This window comes from Nicotiana attenuata, unplaced genomic scaffold (genome assembly GCF_001879085.1).
Source record: "Nicotiana attenuata strain UT unplaced genomic scaffold, NIATTr2, whole genome shotgun sequence".
NCBI classification, from domain to species: domain Eukaryota; kingdom Viridiplantae; phylum Streptophyta; class Magnoliopsida; order Solanales; family Solanaceae; genus Nicotiana; species Nicotiana attenuata.
The window spans coordinates 224,350-236,384 of NW_017670978.1; the positions used below are offsets into that span (position 1 = coordinate 224,350).

The following is a 12,035-nucleotide window of genomic DNA, read 5'->3' on the forward strand; positions in this document are numbered from 1 at the left end:
GGGGGTTTTCACATGTCAGAAACAAGAATTTCACGGACGAAGAAATGGGTGGAAAAAGCCATAGGAAAAGGACACAAGCAACCTATTCAACCTCATGTGTTCCCTTACAAAAATCCACTCACCAATCTTGTCCCTTTTATAACACCACATGCGAGCCTGCCTCCTCAGTCCAGATTCCCAACTATTTTGTGCCACCTATCATTCCCATCTTTCTTCTTTTTTGATAATAATCCTTCAATCATAATACCAACTCCCTCAAACATTCCTTCATTTCAAAATTGTTAGCATTCATTTCCTCATCATTAATGGCTTCCACTTCCTTATCAACAAGGCTGTTCTTGATTTGGTTTGTTATTTTCTTGACATGCCAAAATCTTTTTGTATCATTGGCCTTGTCCAGAGCATCTTTGTTAAATATACCAGCTTCTACTATTTCAGCTGCACCTGCATTGTTACCAAATCCACCTTTATCCTCACCTCCACTACCTGCTCTTTCTCCTGATATAAGTCCTCTTTTTCCTTCACCAGGTGGCTCTGAGCTTGCTCCTACCGATTCTACACTACCCTTAATTCCTTCTAGCCCCAGCCCTCCCAATCCAGATGCTATGATTGCTCCTGGACCTACATTTTTTCCGTTCTCGCCTTCTGAGTCTTTGCCAGTTGCTTCTGCAGTTCCTCTGGTGTCATCTCTGTGTACAATGGTACTTGGTTTGATGTCATTCTGGTTTACGCAGCTCCCCGGTGTGTGAAGGTTCAAGTATGTGTCCATTATTGGTTGCGTCTTGTGAGGTACAATTGATACAGTTTCACAGTTTTCTCTTCTATTATGTACTATACTCTTTCTCATCTTCTTTCAGTAGTGTATAATTTTGTTAGGCTTCATTTCTGAGGTTTATTACATTTTCGTTACTAAATTGAGATATCACATGTCTTGTGTCAAAGTAGAAGGGAATAAAAAACATGATTTGTTTAGTTTGTCTCAAGATCTGCATTCTGGTTCTTTCTTTGAATAGAGGTATATAATGTAGTAGTTCATCATTAAGGACATACATAGCTGATATGATTTGCTAACTGATATGGTATGGTTATTAATGACAACTTGGGAGTATCCGAGAAATGAATGAAGAACTGAACTTAATACTTTATATCTTACACTACTACAACAAATTGTTCATACCAATAACATCAAGAATGACTTAGGAATACTAGAATAGCAAAGAGTACTTCAAAATCCTACATATATTAACTATATCACTGCTTCTAGACAACAACAAGACTATAAAGAATTAAGCAATTGTACAAACAACAAAACTATAGAATCAATCAATTCGCAGCCAGCCTCTGACTAAGTAGATCAATTGAAGAGCCTCTTCCAAAACCCCTCTTCTTTTGATGTCTTGAGCTCAATACAAAGACTTTCCTTCTTTGGTGATGCCTTAGTAACACTCTTCCTCAGCATAATATTTTCCTCCCTCAGCATATCCATAGCTAAACTGAGCTGTCTGATGACCTCTCTTTTCTCTTCATCTTTCTGCATTAGAAGCTCCTGCTGAACTCTGCTTTCTTCTTTCAGCCTCTCAATTTCTTCCCTCAGCTTCAGTACTTCATCATTGTTGACGCAAAAGCCACTCGATACCTCCACTTTTTCCTTCCCCGGTCGAGGAGTCTGTATTTCTTCTTCTTCTTCTAAGTCAGGATCCTCAACCTCAGACATATCATCGGATAACTCAGACTCAGGATCAAAGGTTTCTGAATAACTGTCATAGGATTTTTCCGTGGAGCTCCTCGTCAGTTTCTCTTGAGGATACTTGGTGAAAGACAACGGAAACATCCACGGTGTTAAAAGGCGGGTACCAGATTCACACTTGATCTGATCATACTTCTCAGCCAACAACCGATGGGCCCTGTAGAATTCCTCAACCATGTTAATGAGCTGTGGTCGCTTCTTGTAATACATCTCTGCTCTTTGGGCGAAGGAATCAGCATCTTGTTCAACTATCCTCAGCATGGCCTCTGTCTTCTCATCTAGTTCTGCAACAATATCCAATATCAACAAGCTATGAAAAGCAGGTCCAGAGATTAGTCCAGGATACTTAACAATCATTAACTTTAATTAAACAATTAAAAGAGAGAAAGAGGTTTTGACATAACACTGAGGTAGGGCCAAAAGTTGACTCACTTTCAACATGCTATGATGAAGAAAATTAAAGTCCAAAGCAAGAAAAGATACTAACTTCTAAGTTAAAAAAGTTACTCACAAGTCACAAATGCTCCAAAAGCGGTGGACATTTTGTCCGACTGGACTATCAATTGGTCCACCTTATAATTTGGTAATCAATTGATGATTAGGGATTAAAAAACAGGATAACCAAAACCACGTTAGAAGCTTTGGCATCTGCTTTAAAGTTCTCATTCGATTAATTGGACCACAATTGAGGGACACGAGGCATATATATAAAAACTCATAAAGCCAGGCCGCAATTACCATGTAAAATATATGCATAGTAGGTTGTATAAATACACTAGGAGAAACTACTGAGAAGATTACCTGTCTATCTGGACCAGATTCAAGGACTAGTAGGCAATAATTACCAAGTAGGACTAGAATTACACACTATTTGGATGAGCAAATATTCACTACCCTAGCGAAAAGAACCGAGAAAGCGGGACCCTTAATAACTGAGGGTTCTTGTTCGCTCTAGCAAATGTTGTATGCCACTATAGTCGCCAAGATTGTGTGTCATCCTAGCTCAGCAGGGGTGAATGTACAAGATAAGGTATGCGTTTAGCGGAACCAAGTAGTTTTGGCTCAAATCTTGTATGTGTTAAGAAATCTACTAAATATGTACAAATATTTATCTTTTGAACCCTGTAACTCAAACGATCAGTTCGCTCAGTGGCATCTCGGACCCATAAAGTACATATCCTGGATCCGCCTCTGGATCCATCCCGTACAAACTACTATAACCACTGTAGAATTCAAGTCCAGCCGTTGATGAACATGCTATTTGAGTTTGAACATTGGTTTTCAGTAAACTTAAAGAAAAGTAAAGACTTTATTGTTGGTTACCTCTCCAATCAACGTGATTTGAAAAGGGTCCTGGAGTTAACTACAGACGTCAGTGTGCACCATTTCAAACAAGTCTAGCTATATCCTGGCTGGGTAGGAAACTAGCTACTGTATTTCAAACATCCAAACAGAATGAAGAAATCTGTGTAACAGAATTAAAGTGCCCAAAAACCAATCAAACTGAAGCAATACGAAAAAAGAGGTCACAACTTTTCTCTTCTTTGTTGAAAATAAACACAAAAAGATACTCTATTTCGTGGACAATTAAGTTTTTAAACCTTCCAACAAGCATAAAATGATCAAGGAGCAAGCAAAACATATCTATGATCTGACTGAAAAAGCCCTGTTGAAAATTCAAAGCTTTTTGAAAAGGGCTCCAACGGTCATTTATTCACTTAAAATAAGAACAAACTCAAAACTGGAAGCTGTTCGCCAAAGTCGATAAAAAATTTGAACTCTAGTGCTGTACAGAAAAAAGAGGAAGAGAAAGAGTAATTTCTGACCGGCCAGAGTTGAGTGAAGCCATGGCGAACGATTTGGAGTGCTCTTCTTCTGAATGTCAAACCACCACCACTGTGACGATAGCTTATCCTTTCCCTCCACCACCATTTTCTTCTAACAAAAATTACAAATTAAGCACAAAATTTAAGCTAGAAAAAGAAAAGAAATATATATATATATATATATATATATATATATATATATATATATATATATATATGCGCCACAAAACATTCAGTAACTGAAAAAGCTCACCTGAAATTTAAATACATTTAAGTCTCATTACTATTTTTAAAGTGGTGAAAGTCGTACATTATATACACTGATTTTAAATTATAGATCAGCTTTTGTATAATATATGATTGGAGAATGGAACTCACCTGAAAAATTAATCTTCAAACAAGCCGAAGTTTGAACAAAAACGGCGACGAAAACTCTGAAACTCCCTCCCTCACTCTCTCTTTCTCTTACCCCACTGCTTTGAACAGAGGAGAAAATTTAAATGCCATTACTCAACGGCCTCGGTTTTGTACTTTGTCTTATCCTAGTCCATTTGGAGATTGCCACGTGTTGCTCGGGTATCCATGCCCAATTAATGGGCCTCGTGGGCCCGGGTTTGTAGTAATGGTTTGTACTTTGATCACTGGGAGTGGGGGAGCGTCTGATATAGAAAAGGAAAAAGTATAATATACAACGGTCGAAATTTGTAATATCAGCAATGTGTGAAATCCTGTCAATATTTTCCATATATTATACTTTTATATAATGATCTTAGTGGGAAATATTTTAAAACAAAAATATTATGTAAGCATCAAAATGTGGTTCTTTTGGACTCAAACTACACAAATAGGTGGGAAAAAAAAAAGTTACCATTCTATATATAACGCCATAATACCGGCGTTATATATTAACTGTAACTGCACCGTTAATATATAGCGCCAGATATTATGGCGCTATACTCAAAAGCTGACACGCCCAGGTATAGCGCCAGAATAAGTGGCGCTATACCCTTTTCCCTGGCCCCACGTGCTTTCTTCTATTCTTACTTCTTTTTCTATTAGACGTTGGGAGAGTTGGCCAGTCCCACATCATTTTTTTTTCCTTTACCTAAAAATTGTACTTCCTCTCCCTTATTTTCTACTTGTTGGGTAACTTATTTTAATTAATACTTAAGTTGTTGCTTCTACTTTCTTTTTCTTTAAATAATTTTATAAATCTTAAAGGAGTTCTCAAGTCACGGAAAAAGAAAAGGATTTGTAAAGTGAAAAAGAAAAAAGGGAAATTTTCATAAAGCACTATCTTTTAGTAGTAATTAGCCATCTATAGATACCATTTGCTATATTACAGATTCTAGATATCTTTTCTGTGGTTATAAGATGTATTTGATGTATTTAAGCTACTGTATTCATGAATAGCATAGCTTAAATACATCAAATACATCTTATAACCACAGAAAAGATATCTAGAATTTGTAATATAGCAAATGGTATCTATAGATGGCTAATTACTACTAAAAGATAGTGCTTTATGAAAATTTTCCTTTTTTTCTTTTTCACTTTACAAATCCTTTTCTTTTTCCGTGACTTGAGAACTCCTTTAAGATTTATAAAATTATTTAAAGAAAAAGAAAGTAGAAGCAACAACTTAAGTATTAATTAAAATAAGTTACCCAACAAGTAGAAAATAAGGGAGAGGAAGTACAACTTTTAGGTAAAGGAAAAAAAAATGATGTGGGATTGGCCAATTCTCCCAACGTCAAATAGAGAAAGAAGTAAGAATAGAAGAAAGCACGCGGGGGCCAGGGAAAAGGGTATAGCGCCACTTATTTTGGCGCTATACATGGGCGTGTCAGCTTTTGAGTATAGCGCCATAATACCTGGCGCTATATATTAACGGTGCAGTTACCGTTAATATATAGCGCCAGGTATTATGGCGTTATATATAGAATGGTAACTCTTTTTTTTTTCCACCTATTTGTGTAGTTTAAGTCCAAAAGAACCACATTTTGGTTCCGGACTCCAAACATGTTCACTACCGGGACCCACCTCAAATACAAACAGTTACTTGAATCATTTGATTAACTAATAAACTACAGTATCTATCTGATTGAAGTTGCAACATGAACGAAAAAAAAAGGTTGCAACTTAGCAACTCCACCCACCCTGCATTTCTTTCCATTGAGGATTTCTTTTATATTTAAAAATTAGTTAATGTATAACGTTTACCTTTTCATTTTACCCTTTATGATAACTTTTCACGCATATGTTATTGTTAGTTTAAAATCATAAGTTCCAAAAATCAAGCAAATCTTTTGTTATGTAAAATGATTCGGAGAGAGCAGTGACAGTGATGTATGGGTCGAAATCTGATCAAACAAGAAGCTGCATAAAGAGGGATGGCAAAGTTACTTGGGCCGAAGTCGTATTCATACAACGCTATAGCGACAAGCACCTCGGCTACGGCCAAGGTCGTGTACTCAGAATGCTTGTACGGTGAATTGGACGTCACGGCATTTCAGAGGGCCAATATGTAATTCAGTTAAATGACTTAGGTACTCTGGCTAATGACCATTGTGTAAATGAGAATACTTAGTATATATACTGTTGTAATATTTTTCAAAAAATGGATAAGTGTTTAACCATGTGGCAACTTGCATGGAAAGTTATAAACAAGTGTCAAGTGGTCAACCATGTGGCAAATTGCATGCAAAGTTATAAACAAGTGTCATACACTTGGCATGACCTAAGCCCCTCAATTAGCCTATAAATAGGCCTACAAGTAGACATCATGGAGCAATATATTCTACACTTTGCTTGTTTCGTTCCTTTTCTTCCTCCTTAAAACATTTATAGTCTACTTTGTTTTGTTCCCTCTTTTAAAATAGCTGGGTTTGTAATTTACTATTTTGCTGATTCCTGTATCCTCCCTAATAGAGGTAGGCTTGTTTAATCCTGGGGAAATATTTCACATTGCTGAAATAGTTTCTTAGGACAGTGCCTAGCACGACTCAAGCCAGTCCGTGTATCCGTTCACAAATAATATTATTACAGTATTATTATTATTATTAGTTTTTCGGTGTCATTTTCCTACAATCTAAGAAACTATGGCAAATAACACTGATGCTGAAAATACTACTGATACCGCCAATATTGGCGTTACGTCCGCTACTCCAGCCCCAGTTGCACTGCCATATGCCAGGCCATTTCCAGATGTGTCAAATACTGAAATTTTCGCCAATGAAAATTTCAAGCGTTGGCAAGAACGTATTTTCTCACTGCTTGATGTCCATGGTGTTGCACATGCACTGCTGCATCCACTACCTAGTACAGACGCTGATAATAAAATAATGGAATCATGGCAATATGCCAACAAGGTATGCCGTCATACAATATTGCAAACTATTTCTAACGAACTGTTTGACGTGTATTGCAGTTATGAAGAAGCAAAAGCTATATGGGAAGCTTTAATTAAAAAATTCACTGCTGAAGATGCTACAAAACAAAAATTTGTAGTAGGAAAATTTTATCAATGGCATATGAGGGATGATAAAGAGATGAACGTACAAATCAATGAATTTCAAAAATTGTTAGAACACTTAAAGGCCGAGGGAATGTCTTTACCAAAAAAGTTTGCTGCTGGAGTGCTAATTGAGAAGTTGCCTGACTCATGGAGTGACTACAAAAACAACTTAAAGCACAAACAGAAAAATTTCACCATTGAGGAAATTGTGACCCACATCCTAATTGAAGATTCCAACAGAAAAGAATCTGCCAAAGCTAGGATGACAACTCTCAAAGCAAACTTAGTGCAAAGCAGCAACAACAATCGCAAAAGGTACGAGAATAAGTCTCAAGGTTGCAAGCCTAAAAATCCTAACTTTAAAAGAAAAAAAGGCTCTTGTTTTATTTGTGGAAAATCGGGCCATCATGACTCACAGTGCAAGTACAGAGCAGGAAATGACAAAGGAAAACTAATACTCCTAAGGCTAACTTAGCCGAAGGAGGTGATATTATTGCAGCTGTCATTTCTCAAGTAAACATTGTAGCACATGCAAAAGAATAGGTGATAGACTCTGGGGCTACTCGGCACATTTGTGCAAATCGAGAAACATTTTCCTCTTATACTCCTGTAGAGGATGATAGAGAAGAAGTCTACCTTGGAGACTCAAGTACTACCAAAGTCTTGGGTAAGGGTAAAGTTCTCCTGAAACTCACTTCGGAAAAAACTTTAGCCCTTGTTGTTGTACTGCATGTTCCTACTATGAGGGCAAACTTGATCTCTGTATCCTTGTTGGAAGAACCGAAGTGAAAGTGTCATTTGAATCTGATAAGATCATAATGACAAAAAATAATGTGTTTGTGGGAAAGGGCTATTGTAACCAAGGACTCTTTGTACTTAATATTTCTGATGTTATCAATGGAAATGTATTTACTTCTGCTTATATGGTTGAGTCTATTTCTCTATGGCATGCAAGACTAGGACATGTTAATGTCACATATATAAAGAAAATGCAGTCACTAGGATTAATATCTGGTTTAGACTCAAATAATATTAACAAGTGTGAAATATGTGCTGAAGCTAAAAGTACTAGAAAGACTTGTTTTTCAGTAAATAGAGAAACTACATTGTTATCTTTAATTCACACTGATTTAGGCGACTTGAAGCAGACTATAACTAGAGGTGGTAAAAGATATTATGTGACTTTTATTGATGATTTTTCTAGATATACTAAGTTGTATTTGCTTAGAAATAAAGATGATGCATTTAATGCTTTTATTTCTTATAAAACTGAGGTTGAAAATCAACTTAGTAGAAAAATCAAGAGAATTAGATCAGATAGAGGTGGAGAATATTTATCTTTAAATGAATTTTGTGAAAATAATGGAATTATTCATGAAGTAACTCCGCCTTATTCACCTGAGTCAAATGGAGTAGCTGAAAGGAAAAACAGAACATTGAAAGAGATGATGAACTCTATGTTAGTTAGTTCTAATGCTCCTAATAATTTGTGGGGTGAAGTTATTTTATCTGCATGTCACTTACAAAATAGAATACCACATAGAAGAACTGGCAAAACTCCATATGAATTGTGGAAGGGTTATATACCTAATTTGAAATATTTAAAAATGTGGGGGTGCCTTGCTAAAGTTCTTTTGTCTGAACCTAAAAGAGAAAAATAGGTTCTAAAACTGTTGATTGCATGCTAATTGGATATGCCGAACATAGTGCTGCATATAGATTTCTTGTTTTAAAAAGTGATGTGCTTGATTGAAATACTATAATTGAGACAAAGAATGCTGAATTCTTTGAACATATTTTTCCACTATCTGATAAAATTTCTCATACACCTGTTAAAATAAATAGTGAAATTACCTCTAATGAGGAATTGAGAAGGAGTAAAAGGCCTAGGAAAGAATATTTTTCATATGGAAATGATTTTCAAACTTTTCTTGTCGATAATAAACCATCAAATTATTTTGAAGCTATATCTTCTTCAGATGCTAAACATTGGAAAGAGGCAATAAAAGTTGAAATTGATTCTATTATGAAAAATAATACATGGATTTTAATTGACTTACCTCCTGGAGCAAAACCTATTGGTTGTAAATGGATTTTCAAAAAGAAATTTAATCCATATGGATCTTTAGATAAATATAAAGCTCGGTTAGTAGCAAAAGGATTTTCTCAAAAACAAAATATAGATTATTTTGATACATTTGCACCAGTGACTAGAATTTCTTCTATTCAAGTATTAATTGCCTTAGCTTCAATCCGTAAGCTTTTTATCCACCAAATGGATGCCAAAACTGCTTTTTTGAATGGTGATTTAGAAGAAGAAATTTATATGGTTCAACCTGAAGGCTGTGTCATTCCTGGACAAGAAAATAAAGTTTGTAAATTAATTAAATCTCTGTATGGCCTTAAACAAGCTCCTAAGCAGTGGTATGAGAAATTTGAACAAGTCTTACTGAGAGATGAGTTTTCTTCAGTTGAGGTGGATAAATGTGTTTATACTAAAGTTGTAGACAATGATTATGTGATAATATGTCTATATGTTGATGACATGCTTATATTTGGTACAAACTTAAATATTGTGCAAAGTATAAAATTATTTCTGTCAGCTAATTTTGATATGAAAGATCTGGGTGAGGTAAATACAATATTGGGAGTTAAAGTTATAAGGAGTGAAGATGGAATACTGTTGTCACAAGAACATTATGTTGAGAGACTTCTTAAGAAGTTTGAATATTTTAATGTCACATCTGTGAGTACTCCTTTTGATGATAACTCTAAGTTGAAAAAGAATAATGGTGACTCAAATTATTGGGAGTCTGATGCATTTAATGAATTTTACAAGGCCTGATATAGCCTATGCAGTATGTAGACTGAGTAGATATACTCATAATCCCAACAGAGAGCATTGGTCTGCATTAGCTAGACTAATAAAATATTTGAGAGGAACCATGAATTATGGTATCCTATATAGTGGATTTCCTTCTACTTTAGAAGGTTACAGTGATGCAAACTGGATCTCTGATCAGATGAGACAAAATCCACTAGTGGTTATGTATTCACCCTTGGTGGTGGTGCAATATTGTGAAAATCAGCTAAACAGATGATCATTGCTAGATCAACTATGGAATCAGAGTTTGTAGCTCTGGAGTTAGCTGGCTCTGAGGCTGAGTGACTAAGAAACTTCTTATCTAATATCCCTTTAACAAAAGGACGTATTGCCTCCTGTGACTATGCATTGTGATTGTCAAGCGGCAATAGCTATTGCAAAGAATAAATCTTATAATTGTAAAAGTAGACACATGAAATTGAGACATGATGTCATAAAACAGCTGTTGAGAGATGGAATAATCTCCATTGACTATGTGAAGTCAGAGATAAATTTGGCCGATCCTCTGACTAAACCCGTGGGAAGAAAATTAATTCTTCAAACCTCAAAAGAGATGGGGTTAAGGCCGACATGTTGTCAATAAAGATGGTAACCCAACCTATGTGATTGGAGATCCCATGAAGTAGGTTCATATGGGTAATAACAAGTCGATATTAGCACTGAAGTACTAAAAGAGAGTGCTTAACTGCTACTAATTGAGAGGCTGAGTTATAACTCTTAATGAAATTCATAGTCCTTATGGATGGTGTACTTAAAAGCAGTATACACTTGATGGATTCACCTATATGAGAGTGGAGTGGGCCGCTCCTATGAGATTTTGGCCTAGTCTCTAGAGCTCTCGTGAATAACCAGGCACGCGCATGGCCTATTGGGCGCAAAACCGCGTTGAACAGAAAAANTTCTGGATATGTGACCCTGACCGAGCACGCAAATCGAGGTAGTAAAAGGAGGCTTCTAAGTCCTCGGAATACAGAATTTACTCGTAAATCAAGTGATGACCCTTTTGGGTCATCACACTTGCTCTGTTTAAGTCTCGATAGTCAACACATACCCTGACCTTCCCATCTTTCTTCGGAACTGGCACAATGTTGGCTAAGCAGGTTGGGTACTCAACTGCCCTGAGGACTTTGGCTTTGATCTGCTTAGACAACTCCTTCTTGATTTTCAGGCTCATATCTGATTTGAATTTTCTGAGCTTCTGCTTCACCGGCGGACACATGGGATTAGTAGGTAACTTGTAAGCCACTATGTATGTGCTCAAATCGGTCATGTCATCATACGACCATGCGAAGATGTCCTCATATTCCTTTAAGAAATGAATGTACTCTTCTTTCTCTGTTGGTGATAAGTGAATGCTGATGCGAGTCTCCTTGACGGTCTCGCCGTCCTCCAAGTGTACTGCCTCAATTGCGTCCAGGTTGGACTTAGGCTTATTCTCAATGTTTTCAACCTCCCTGACGACTTCCTCAGGTATTTCATCTTCTTCATCCGAATCACTATCATCATATTGCGTTGCCTCATTACATGTCACAGTCACCGGTTCATCAGGAAAAGTAATAATAACGATGTAGAAAGAAAAAGTGTGGAGGATAATAATGAATAATAAAGAGCAATGCATTTGATTAAAACTGGAAAAAAACATCCAAACAAGTACAGCTCGATGAATCGAACATTTATTTTGTAACAAGTAAGCCTTTAAAACAAAATTACTAAAAATCTTAAATGCCTAGAATGGCTATTGAAATAAAATCTGCCAAGCTACCCAGGGACTCGGCGGGCCCGGGACGGTGTGGCAGTCCAATTTCTGAGAACAACTCCTTTCTCCATAGTCCGAATAGTGAGGCCTTCTTCCTCCTCCTCCTCCTCCTCAATTATTGCACTGCAATCCATGTCTTCGTCCTCCAAGAATAAATTCCTCAGCCCAGCTAATGCTTCTTCTTCTGCAGTTCCCCATATTGTATCAGCTGGGTGAAAAGCCTGATCCAGATGTGGCACTGGTTGCTCGAGAGGGTAATAAGGTCCACGCCATGGAGGCGACCAATCATTATACTCTTGCCATGT

The 12,035-nt window shown here is 36.6% G+C and overlaps 1 protein-coding gene across 2 annotated transcripts; it reads right to left on the reverse strand.

Annotated features, from left to right (window-relative positions):
- Positions 1-1,121: 1,121 nt before the first annotated feature.
- Positions 1,122-4,098, reverse strand: LOC109244989 (protein NETWORKED 3A-like). 2 transcript variants are annotated; one of them, XM_019412166.1, is made up of 3 exons: positions 3,952-4,098; positions 3,574-3,685; positions 1,122-2,031 (listed from the first exon to the last, which is right to left on the reverse strand). In XM_019412166.1, the coding sequence occupies exons 2-3, from the start codon at positions 3,677-3,679 to the stop codon at positions 1,355-1,357; spliced, it is 783 nt and encodes a 260-aa protein (XP_019267711.1). In that variant the 5' UTR covers positions 3,680-3,685; positions 3,952-4,098; the 3' UTR covers positions 1,122-1,354. The 2 variants fall into 2 exon arrangements, with proteins under 2 accessions (XP_019267711.1, XP_019267710.1); XM_019412165.1 differs by having other exon boundaries at positions 3,574-3,682; positions 3,952-4,097.
- Between the last annotated feature and the right edge of the window lie 7,937 nt (positions 4,099-12,035).